This window comes from Orycteropus afer, unplaced genomic scaffold (assembly GCF_000298275.1).
Source record: "Orycteropus afer afer isolate SDZICR_OR568_19922 unplaced genomic scaffold, OryAfe1.0 scaffold00020, whole genome shotgun sequence".
NCBI lineage: Eukaryota > Metazoa > Chordata > Mammalia > Tubulidentata > Orycteropodidae > Orycteropus > Orycteropus afer.
In genome coordinates this window covers 10,905,904-10,918,949 of record NW_006921607.1, presented here as the reverse complement: position 1 = coordinate 10,918,949, position 13,046 = coordinate 10,905,904, and the positions used below count along the sequence as shown (strand labels likewise).

Sequence of the window (13,046 nt, the reverse complement as noted above, 5' to 3'; positions counted from 1 at the left end):
ATTTAATTTTTAGAAGGTCCCAATCATCTGGCTTCTCTTCTGCTGTTGGTGCATTTTGAATTATGCTTGGTGGTCTATTTATACCATATATTGGGGCCCTTAAGTTTGTGTGGTCATATATTTTTATCTCACTTGAGTAAATACCTAGATTTGCAATTACTGGATTGAGTATACATATAGGCTTTTAATAGATAAATATGGGGTTGGTGAGAGTATTCCTAAAAGGAAGGACAAAGTAGAAGTGGGAAATGGCCCTGTGTGTGTAGTGTAAAGCAGGTTGTTCAGCTTGGCCCCACCATAAGCTCAGTCTCAAGACTGTCCTGGCCTGTCTAAAGGAACCTTTGAATATCAGGCAGAAGAGTGAGACATAACTCAGTTAGCAAAGGAAACTTAAAGGCTTTTGAGGATTCTGAGATCACTTTGACCACACAGAGAATAGGCTGGAGAAGAGACTTACTAGGCAGTGTCAGGACCTTCGTGTGTATCATCTGATTGAATCCTCCTAAATGTTGTGAGTTGACCATTTTACAGATGAGGAAATTGGGGTGCAAAAAGGAGAAGTGACTTGCTCAGAATCACACAGCTAGAATTACAACTTGGATCTGAGCCTTAAAATCCATACTTCAAACACTATTGATTTCAAATTTAAGAACAGCCTTATAGAAGACCTTTCAGGAGACACCATATCATTGTGTTCTCACCATGGTTGAGATCTAAACAGAATTGCTCCTGTTAGTCATTAATTTCTGTTATTAACAACTGGTCTATTTTCCAAATGGAGACACCTGGGGTTTAGACTTTACAGGCCAGCTAAGGCAACTGCCTCCTGCTTTTCTCTCATCCAGTCCCAGAGTGGTTTCCTTGTTGTATAGCTTGCATACCAGGAGGCTTTTTGTGCCATGAATGGGGAGCTTGTACCTATTTCCTATAGTTAACTCAGGACATCCCAGCTATAGTGACTTGTGTCCATTTTCAAAGGTGGGATTCTGAAAGGGATGTCTTGCTGGCTTTATATTTTATCCTTTGGTCACAACCTGTTCTCTATTTTCTCCCCTTCTTCCTTATGCCAGACGGAAGGTGTTACAAAGCGCCTGGCAGAAAAGAATGACTTTGTGATCTTCCTGTTTACACTTATGACAAGTAAGAAGACATTCTTACAAACAGCAACCCTCATTGAAGATATTTTGGGCGTTAAAAAGGTGAGCTGTGTTCTCAGGCAGGTGGGTATCTGGATGGGAGTGTCTCAGACGATTGGATTCTCAAACTTAAGTTACATACAGAGCCCATTTAAAAGAAAAATTATTTTATACTTTTACTATTAAATTACTTTTATAGCGCTATTTAGGTATAGTCAAGTATGAAGCTAGGTTCCACTCCATATACCAATGGATCTTCCATGACTATAAAACCTAATATATATAAATTATAATAAGTAATATTATAATTATAAATTACAGATATAATACATATAAAACCTAAATATATAAATTGAAATCAAACTAATTGTAAAACTTAAAAGTTCAGATTGACTTCATGAAGTTAATGTGATGGTTAATGTTTTTGCTGAAATCAAATTGCCCCTCACTGATTACTGTGGTGTAAATTCTTCATGTTCCTTTATTGCTGCATGCCGTGTGGCGATTCCAGTCTCTCCCCCTTTTCTGTATTTGAAGTGCTGTGAAACTTTCATTCATTAGTATATGTTCCCTTTTGTGATGATGTTTGACCTGAGCTTATTAAGTCTGCCTCTGTTTTTTCTCATTACTTGTCAACAATTTAAATTGGTTAATTGACTCCAATTTAGAAGGCACAAAGATGAGCACTGAAATCCTGCCACTTGGTCATAAGGTAGACATTAAAAGGATTCAGAATATGCTTTTCTTTTTTTAAAAACTGATTGAAGTAAAAACATTAAATTAAAAATTTCTCATCAAGAGTTCACAGACTCCCTTCCTCCAAAAAAAAATACAGCCCAAGACCCTGTTATGGAGAATCACTGATAAATTTTTTGTGTAGTACCTGGTAGGTTTGGGAGCTTACATCCTTATCTTGTCCAAGCCTTCATTTTGGTTGTAGGTGGACAAATTTCTTTGTCTTATCATCAAGGAGGCAGAATCAACTTCCTAGAGGTTTTGTTTTAGGGAAAAGAATATCCACATGTATTGTATTAACCCTAGCTTTTATTTCTGTCTTTCTTCTGCAGTCTCCTTAGCCCCTGCTTGCCACTGCTTAGGCAGAGGGAGTACAAATGACCCATTGTCTGTAGGAACCCATTGGAGATGTGTGCAGGCCCCAGGCAGACCCTTTGTGCCCTTGATGAAAAGACTTCGTTATTTTCCCAGTAATTGTGTGCTCCTGCCACTGTGTGGAAGGAGCTTCAGAACGGGACTCTCGACTCCCTGGCAGCTTCAGCATAGGAATCTAGGATTGGTCCTTCACACCTGTGCCTGCTTACTCCGTAGGCCCTTTCTCTCCTTCATGTGTTGCCTGAGATGATGATGGGTCTACTAGACATTAAAGGTACTTTGGTGCAGTTTGAAAGGGGGATAGATACCACAAAGGAAGTGAAAACCCAAGCCATGGGAAAAGATATTTGCAACCCGTGGATACAAAAGATGGGTGTCCAGAATGTATAAATTCTTACAAATCGGTAAGAAAAAGACCCAGTAGAAAAATGGGCAATGATATGAACAAGCATTTCACAGAAGAGAAATGAGTGGTCCATAGGCATAGGAGAAGATGATTAATTGATAATCAGGGAAATGCAAACCGAGAACACAGAGCACACGCAAGTGCAGGCACAGGCTGGTGAGAATGTAGGTCGGTGGGAATGTTTACTCTGGTGCTGTCTCTTGTACTCAGTATTCACGTATTGTCTGACTCAGTACCTAGGAATGCACTGCCCTAAGGTCTGAGGCATCAGTATTTTGGCACAGGTCACCTGTTACCTCTGCCCAGGCACACTGTTTGGGAAGCTCAACCCTAGAGTAATGATTCTTAGAAATTGAAACTAAGAGGGTTGTGAAATCAATTCAGTGGGTCCATCAGCTAAATAGAAGAGTTCTAAGTATGTCCTCTGAGGATGAGTATTATTTTGGAGAAGTTTTGTTTCATATTTCTACATGTATTTGTATATCACACATTTAGGTGTACTGAGTTGTGATGAAAAATAATGTTATACTTGGTCATTGTCAAAACAGCTTGGAAAACACTTGCCCCAGAAAAACTTTTATATGTGTCCATCAGGAACATATAATGTTTATAACATTGTTTCACAGCAGAAAACAAACCAGGTCTACCATCCATCAATAAAATAAAAACCAAACTCATTGTCGTTGAGTTGAATTTGACTTGTAGCGACTCCTCCTTTGGTTTCTGAGGTGGTATCTCTACAGAAGCAGATTGGCCAACCTTCCTTCCGAGGAGTGGCTGGTGGGTTTGAACCTCTAGTCTTCTGGTTAGCACCCATCAGTAGGAGATGAATATTTATACTCTGTTCACACAGTGGAATATCATAAAGTAGTAAAAATGAATGAACAGTGGTTATAGGCAGCAACATGGCTGAATTATTAGTGATAAAAACCATTTGCAGAAGACTATATATCATTTTTATAAAGCTCAAAAATGAGCAGAACCCAATCATACATGTGATAAATCTATTTTTTTTTAATAGCAAGACTAATAAAATTCAGGATGGTGGTTACCTTTCTTCGGCAGAGAGGCAGGTACATGCTAGCGGGAAAGCACACGTAGGGAAAACCTGATTCTGAATTGTAACCTGATACTTCCTAATAAACCCCATAGTTATGAGGAAGAAAAGAAGTAGGCTTCAGGAGTGGTAGGACCTGGTTTGGGATCCTTAAGCTGATTTAGATAGGGCCAGAGGCACTGAGGGGCTGAATGTCAGTTTCCAGTAATGGTAGCTGACGTGTTATATCCGGAAAGGGAATGGTGGAAGAAGCTGCTGCCAAATGCTCCCTCCACGGCAAGCTCTTGTCTTCCTTCATGGCCAGAGACGGGGCAGTAGGATTCTTGAAGGCATCTAGGATTCATTCACTGGTTGAGTGCATGTTGACTAGTACCCTCTCTCCCATGTTCTGTGGCTGTAGGCTCTAGAGAGAAGATAAGACATAACCCCCCCTCAAACCAATAGCAGATTATTTGGGAAACAGGTACAGAAATGGACAGAAGACCATGTGATTTTTGCAGTGATAGAGAAATACCCAGCCCAGAGGAAGTTAAGTAAATTAGTGGAGTGAAGGATCAGCAGAGGTTATTCGAGGTACTGTATACAAGGATGGTTCAAAACGAGAAAAGTCCATGTGGTGGATGACATGGCAGGCTTTTAACGAAAGCAAATGACAAACAGCATTTCATAAAATTCTTTACCTTGGTATAGGGTATCTGTTAAAACTTACAACAAATATCAAACTTAATATTGAAAACATTTCTGTTCAAGCCAGGAAAAAGACAAGAATGTCTGCTCTCATCTACTCTAGGTAAATGGTCACATGCACATATACATGAGCAGACACCTATAAGAATGTTCACAGCAACATTGTTTAATAGTGAGAAATTGTAATTCACCCAAATATTCGTAAAAAGGAGAATTGATTAAATTGTAGTGAAGAATATTGAGAAATGAATGAACTGCAACTACTTATATCAGTGTTAGATAAATCTCACTGTTAAATCAAAAGTAAAATTATTAGTATGAAAAAAACCCAAAAACCAAACTCACTCCCATCGAGTCAGTTCAACTCATAGCAACCCCTCTTTGGGTTTCCAAGTAGGTATCTCTACAGAAGTAGGTTGTCCAGTCTTCCTTCCAAGGAGTGGCTGGTGGGTTTGAATTGCCAGCCTTCTGGTTAGCAGTCAAATGCCTTCAGCATTACACTACTAGAGCACCTAGTATGATAATATTCATACAAACCATAAGCATGCAAAATAGTACCACATTTTTATTGGAAATATAAGTATGAAAAGATGGGAATAATAAACACAGAGTTCAAGATAGTGGTTACTGGTAGGGGGAGGATTGTGATTGGGCAGGGATACACAGGGGCTTTCAGCTGTATTTGTAGTACTTTTGTTTCTTCAAAAGAAAAATCTGTAACAAGAACAACAGTTCATGATTTGATAAAAATTTGAGTGGTAGGCATTTCTTTCTTTCTTTAAATAGGCAGAATGAGCTAAGCAGGCAAAGGCAGAGTATAAGAAACAGCAATATCCCAAGTGTCTAATCCCTAGACCAGACCCATGAGGTAGGTATTACTGTTAGTCCTGTTTTACAGATGAGCAAACAAAACGGAGAGAGGCTCCATAACTTACCTGAGGTTGCACAGCTGCAAGTTGCAGAGCTGGGATTTGAAGTTAAGTGGTCTAGCTACTGAGCCCCATTCTTAGGGAGCACAGAAGCGGGGCACACCCCTGCAGGCTCTTAAATGAACTGAACAATAGGGATTGTTTGTGTTTTCTGTAGGAAATGATCCGACTAGATGAAGTCCCCAATCTGAGTTCCTTAGTGTCCAATTTCGATCAGCAGCAGCTTGCTAATTTCTGCCGGATCCTGGCTGTCACCATTTCGGAGATGGATACAGGGAATGATGACAAGCACACACTTCTTGCCAAAAATGCTCAGCAGAAGAAGAGCTTGAGCATGGGCCCTTCTGCAGCTGAAATCAACCAAGGTAAAGTCTCCAAGTTCTCAGAATTTCAAGATGTCGCTCAAACCCCTTCTTGAAGTATCTCACTTTTCCTGTATCTCTAGACACTGATCCACAGAAGGCTCCTAAGGTCTGCTTAGAGTATGTACATATTGTATGTTTGCATCTGTTCATTAGCTTAGGGGGTCAAATCCATAACTTCATCAAAGTTTTAAAGGGATCCAGACCTCAAAAAAGGTCAGAAGCACTCTTTATCTATCAGAGGCACAAATGCATATACCTTTTAGTCCACTAAACCCCTTCTGGGACTTTGTCCTGTAGACATGATGTATATGCAGGGCTATTCCTTACAGCATTATTATTTATAATAACAAAGACTGGAAACAACCCACATGTTTACCAGTAAGAGACTACTTAAATTACAGAATATTTATAAATGGAAAATTGTGTAGCTTAAAAAAATGAAGATTTCTGTGTACTGATAAAGACTTCCAAAATACATTAATGATAAAAAGGAAAATGCAGAACAGTGAGTATAATATACTTTTTTTATTGACATTCGGGGTAGAGAGGGATCGGACCATATACTTGTTTGCTCTTATGCACACAGTATCCATAAAGAAACTGAAAGGATCCGTAAGAAACCTAAAGGGGTTACATGTTAGGGGCTGACCAGTACCCAGATAGGTAGTATCAGCAGTGGAAGTGGGATCTTGTCTTGGTTACCTAGTGCCACTCTTGACAGGAGTATATCACAAATGGGATGGCTTGAAGAAACAGGAGTTTATTCTCTTACAGTTTTGAGGCTTTAGTCCAAGTTCAAATTGCCAGACTCTAGGGGCTGGGTGAAAGCCCCTCAACCTTGGGCTTCAGCTCTGCCTCCTGCTCCCAGCCCACTGAAGCTGGAGGCTTTTCTTCACTCAGCTGCTGACTGCTGAGGCTGACAAGCCCAAGGTTGACAAGTAAAAAGGCACAGTCCTGATATTACCAAGCCACATGGCAGGCCATTAACTCAAGTCCATTGAAAGTCCCAAGCTTGACAGGGCATGGCAGGCTGCTGAACAACAACACAGCTACATGCAGGGTTCAAGCGTGCCATAAGCTAGGGACTGTTCCCTAAGGCTTCTCCTTATATACAGGAAGCAGAACACATCCCTGAGGCAGCTGCTCAGCTGCTCCCAGTAGATTCCACCATGGAGTTGATTACCAGTCTCATCATGGGGAATACTACATCCAGCTGCCCAGCCACTCAACCAGGCCCAGCCAAGATGACACACAGATTTAACCACAGATCTCGTTGTGTATATGTTTATATATTGTTTAATTTTAGAACTATCTGAATGTATTAACTTAAGAAAGAAAAAACTACTTTATCTAGCCCTACCTATTGCTTTTCTTTAATAAATAAACTCTTCTATTGATAAAATGGGAGCTCTGGTGGTGTAGTGCCTAAGGCATTTGACTACTAACCAGAAGTCTGGCAGTTCAAACCCATCAGCCTCTCCTTGGAAGGATACCACCTCAGAAACCGAAGGAGGGGTAGCTGTGACTCAGATCCGACTCAATGGCAGTGAATGAGTATTGATAAAATATGCTTGCCTAAGCAGACTTTGGAAAAATTAGGCATACATCTGTTTTGGCCATATGAATATAGGTGATTCACATTTGAACTGAAATATTTGTGTATCTTACCAGCTAGTTCTTGAAAATTAGTAGGCTAGAAATATTGTTGATGCAAGAGCATGTCATTGTATACTTAAGATTAGCCAAGATGAAATAATAAGCAGGTATCATTAAAAAGCAGCAGTAGAAAACCATGACCATCTGAGACAGTCCTCATGGTGCTCTGGAAACAAGGCTTTGTTTCTGAAGTTGCATTGGCTGGCTGTGTGCATCCCCAGGACTGGCTCTGCAGAACGGCTAAGCTACACAGCAGCCTCTCTTCTTCGTGCTGAGTACGAGTCCTCCGTCAATTTTGTTAACATTCTGATTTTAGTGAAGAACACCAGATGTTCATAACTGTACTTTCCAGGTTATCAGGGAATGCGATTTCATACATTACTTCTCTGTAAAAACAAAAGTACGTGGACCCAGATTAGTGGTTCTCCATTCAGGCTTGTTATTTTCCCTTGTTCATATATCTAAGACTTTCCCTGGTCTGTTTAGATTTTTTTCCTTCTTTCCCGTTTTTGTGATGTGAGAAATTCTCATTTCATAAATTATAAAATAGACGTTCTTAAAAACATATGGATCTCATCATAACTAAATTATACTCCAAAGGTGATTTGAATGAACACACACTCTCCCTGACAAAAGCTAACGTTTGTTAAATTCCTGCTGTGTGGCAGACAATGAGTCCCTGGGTGGTACAGACGGTTAACATGTGCGGCTGCTAGTGGAGAAGTCGGAGGTTTGAACTCACCCATCGTGCCTCAGGAGACTGGCAGTCTTCTTCTGAAAGGTTGGCCATTGGAAGCCGTACGGAGCACAGTTCTACTCTGGCACATGTGGGGTCAGCTTGAGTTGGAGTTGACACAACAAGGTGGAAACGTGTGGCAGACACTGAGCTAACTGTTTCACGTGGAAGTTATTTTATGTAATCCTCTACGTGGCCTTGTGAAGTAGACATTAGTTATCCCTTTGCACTGATAAGGAAACGAGGGTAAGACAGATTCAGTATCGCATACCTGAGTGTGCTGAGGCACTGAGTAACTTTCATCTTAGAGTTCCTCATTTAAGGGATCTGATGGACTGTTACTAGCTTGTTAATATCCATTACCCTCATGCACCTGTTTGTAATGGCTGACTTGAGTAAAACCAGCATTGCCCAGCATCCTTGGGGAATGAGAAATCTCTTGAGTTTTTTAATTAGCTGAAAGTTACCCCAAGCTCAATTTTATTTGATTTGGTAGATTGATTATAAAGTAAGTTCACTTTTACATCTATATGACAAACCCGTAAGATAGTCTGTATCTGCTTATAAAGCTTACATGTTGTAGTTTAGCACATGAATTTGTGCAGGTTCTGGCCTTTCCCCTCCTCTCTGGCCATACTTCTTACTACCTGTCTTCCTCCCTCCTTACAACATTTTTCTCTAGTCAGAGTCCTGGAAGGCCACGCTGGTGAGCATGATAAACGTGAGTGGATGAGAAAGATCTCAGTCCTCAACGTTGTCATTCTTTAATTGAACTCCAATACTAAATATTTTTTAAATGGCAGTAGAGCTGAAAAGTGTAGGATGTTGTTAAAAATACTATTTTATTTATATTGAATTATTGCTGTGAGCTGGTTTTCTTGCCTAGCCAAATAATGATTTGTGCTGTCTTTCTGGAACTCAGATAATAATGATGATGGAGTCCTTTTAGAGATTCTCAGAACTACTACAAACTCTCAAATTGTGTGATAAGTTTTAATAAAGCACTTAGAATTATAAGAACTGTGCAGTGTGGGAGTGTCAGTCCCCTGAGATTGTGTGTAAATTGCTGGGTGTAATTGGGCCAGTGGTTTTTCTGGGGGGTGGGATCTATGGCTTTCATCATCAGCTTTTCAGGAGATGAGAGACTCAGAAAAGCTTAGGAATTTCTGGGGTGAGAAGTCAAGAGTCCTCAGCTCTGAGTGCTGGGTGGCTGTTAGGTATGTTGAGTTGAGTACTGTATAGATCACATCTAAAGGGCTGTGTTAGTGTCAGGTATAGGGAGACTAGGTCTTGGGAACTGTCCTGAGAAGAACAGTTAAAGACACTGGAGCTGTTCATCCTGGAGAAAAGAGGTAAGAATAAAAAGCCAACTATGGTCACATATGTGAAGATTTTCATGTAGAATCCAATCTGTGTTTGTTTATTTTTAGAAAAAGTAACACATACCTAAGGTTTAAAAACAAATTCAAACAATGCAGATGTAGAGTAGAAGAGTAGAGTGGAAAGTTTGTCCCCTTTCCATGGTAACCTGTTACTAGTTGCTCTTGGGTGTCTCACGCTGGAGATCACATGATAGAAATTTGCAAGACCAATGACTTATTCATTGTGAATACCTTTTTTCAACAACGCAAACGGCAGCTGTACACGTGGACTTCACCAGACGGAGTACACAGGAATCAGATTGACTCCATCTGTGGCAAGAGGTCAATATCTTCAGCCAAAACAAGGCCTCCTGATGGTGGAACAGACCATCAACTGTCCATATGCAAATTCAAGTTAAAGCTGAAGACAATTAAAAGAAGTCCATGAGAGCTAAAATATGACCTTGATTATATCCCTTCTGAATTTCGAGACCATCTAAAGAATAGATTTGATGCATTGAACAATGACCAAAAACCAGAGGAATTGTGGAATGACATCAAGAACATCACTCATGAAGAAAGCAAAAAAGGTCATTAAAAAGACAGGTAAGGAAAAAAAGACCAAAATGGATGTAAGAAGAGACCTTGAAACTTGTCCTTGAACAGAGAGTAGCTAAAACAAATGGAAGAAATGACTAGATAATAGAGCAGAACAGAAGATTTCAAAGAGTAACTCGAGAAGACCAAGTCAGTTATTATAATGAAATGTGCAAAGACCTGGAGTTAGAAAACCAAAAGGGAAGAACATACCTGGCATTTTGCAAGCTGAAAGAACTGAGAAAAAAAAAACTAAGCATTGAGTTGCAGTATTGAAGGATTCTGTGGGCAATATATTGAATAATGCGGGAAACATCAAAAGAAGATAGAAGGAATACACAGTCACTGTACCAAAAAGAATTGGTCAATGTTCATCCATTTCAGGAGGTAGCATATGTTCAAGAACCAATGGTATTGAGGAAGAAATTGAAGCTGCACTGAAAGAAATGGTGAAAAACAAGGCTCCAGGAATTGGTGGGATACCCATTGAGATGTTCAACAAATGGATGCCACGCTGGAGGCACTCACTTGGCTGTGCCAAGAGATTTGGAAGACAGCTATCTGGCCAACTGACTGGAAGAGATCCATGTTTGTACCCATTCCAAAGAAAGGTGATCCCACCGAAGGTGGAAATTACTGAACAATCTCATTAATATCACACGCGAGTAAACTCTTGCTGAAGATAATTCAAAAACGGTTGCAGTATATTGACAGAGAACTTGCAGAAATGCAAGCTGGATTCAAAAGAGCATGTGGAACAAGGGATATTGTAGCTGATATTGGATGGCTCTTGGCTGAAAGCAGAGAATACCAGAAAGATGTTTACTTGTGTTTTATTGACTACGCAAAAGCCTTTGATTGTGTGGATCATAACAAATTATGGATAACATTGAGAAGAATCAAAATTCTAGAATGCTTAATTGTACTCATAAGGAACCTGCACATAGACCAGGAAGCTGTTGTTCAAACAGAACAAGGGGATATTGCATGGTTTAAAATCAGGAAGGAAGTGCGTCAGGTTGCATCCTTTCACCATACTTACTCTATCTGTATGCTGAGCAAATAATTTGAGAAGCTGGACTAAATGAAGAAGAACATGGCATCAGGATTGGAGGAAGGCTCATTAACAACCTGTGATACGCTGACAACACAACTTTGCTTGCTGCAAGTGAGGATGACTTGAAGCACTTACTGATGAAGGTTGAAGACTACAGTCTGCAGTATGGATTACACCTTAATATAAAGAAAATAAAAATCCTCACAACTGAACCAATAAGCAGCATCACAATAAATGGAGAAAAGTTGAAGTTGTCAAAGACTTCCTATGACTTGGTTCTACAATTAATACCAATGGAAGCAGCAGTCAAGACATCAGAAGACATAGTGCATTGAGCAAATCTGCTGCAAAAGACCTCTTTCAAGTGCTGAAGAGCATAGATGTCTCCTTGAAGACTAAGGTGCGTCTAACCCAAACCGTGGTCTATTCAATCGCTTCATATCCATGTGAGAGCTGGACAGTGAATAAGGAAGGCTGAAGAAGAGTTGATGCTTTTGAGTTCTGGTGTTGACAAAGAATACTGAGAGTACCACAGACTGCTAAAAGAACTAACAACCCTGTCCTGGAAGAAGTGCAGGTGGAATGGTCCTTGAAAGCGAGAATGGCCAGACTTCATCTCACCTACTTTGGTCATGTTGTTAGAAGGGACCATTCTCTGGAGAAAGATATCATGCTTGGTAAGGTGGAGAGTCGACAAAAGAGGGGAAGGCCCTCAGCAAGATGGATTGACACAGAGGCTACAATGATGGACTCAGGTATAGCAGGGATCGTGAGACTGGTATAGGACCAGGTAATGTTTCGTTCTGTTGTACATAAGGTTGCTACAAGTCGGAGGTGACTTGACGGCACCTAACAAAAAAAAAAAAAAAAAATTTGTGTATCTCCAGACATAGTCTATACATATGCACATGAACGTGTGAGTGAGTGTGTATGTTTGCATGTTTCTTCTCTGTTTGTACAGATGGTAATGTAAGGCACACCATTCTGTCCCTAGCTTCTTTCACTTTATTCTGTGTAGTATTCCATTACAGTACATTACAGTACAGAATAATTGGATTCTTTCTTATAGATACGTGATAACTCCATTATGTGGACATACCATAATTTATTTATCTAGTCCCCTGTTGATGGAAATTTGGTTTTTTTCAGGCCTTTATCTCTACAAACAATAATGTGTGTATAGAGGGTGATGTGCATTTAAATCTTGATAGTGCCTATTTTCTTTGCACCTTTCCCCATATATAGAGCATTGTCAGACTTGGTATTTGCCAAGTGCATGAGAAAATAATGGGATCTGAAGAAAATAATGATATCTCTCACTCTGTTGTAATTAACTTTATTTTTATTTTTTTGTGGTGAAATTTTATAGTTGCTCAGCTAATTTTATAGAGAATGAAAAGGGGATCAAGATTATTTGCCAAGCTTTGTGATGGGCACTGAGTTTATATGAGTTTATATAATTCTCACAACTAAGATGAAGTAGTAGTCTCATTTTACTTTTACTTTATCTTTAAATAATTTCCTTTCATGTCAAATTCTTTTGAATTTTCTTTCTCAAATAATTCATTACGGGACATTTCACATACATATTAAAGTGGAAAATAATGCTCTCCCGTGTATTTATTACCCAGTTCCAACAATGATCCATCCATGCCCTATCTTGTTTTACTCTGTCTCCATCCACTCCTCCTTACCTCACCTGGACTTACTTTGAAGCAAATCCTAGAAATGATACAATTACACTTGCCTATTTTTCAGTGTTTCTGTAAGATAATAGCTCTTTAAAAGGTGATAATTCCAATACAGTTATTACACCAAAAAAATTAATAGTAATTTCTTGTTTTATTATTATTGTTTATTGTGATTTGGGTGAAGATTTACAGAGCAAATTCACTTTCCATACAGCAGTTCACATATACTTTGTCTCATGTCATTGACCACAGTTTACC

At 39.5% G+C, this 13,046-nt stretch overlaps 1 protein-coding gene across 1 annotated transcript in view; it reads left to right on the top strand.

Moving 5' to 3' along the window:
• The window catches only part of LOC103191737 (transient receptor potential cation channel subfamily C member 4 associated protein), a 93,832-nt gene that overhangs the window by 55,090 nt on the left and 25,696 nt on the right, over nucleotides 1-13,046 (top strand). The window contains exons 6-7 of the mRNA XM_007934588.2: nucleotides 1,071-1,199; nucleotides 5,483-5,690. Coding sequence (XP_007932779.1) covers nucleotides 1,071-1,199; nucleotides 5,483-5,690 — 337 coding nt within the window. The remainder of the gene's footprint in view (nucleotides 1-1,070; nucleotides 1,200-5,482; nucleotides 5,691-13,046) is intronic.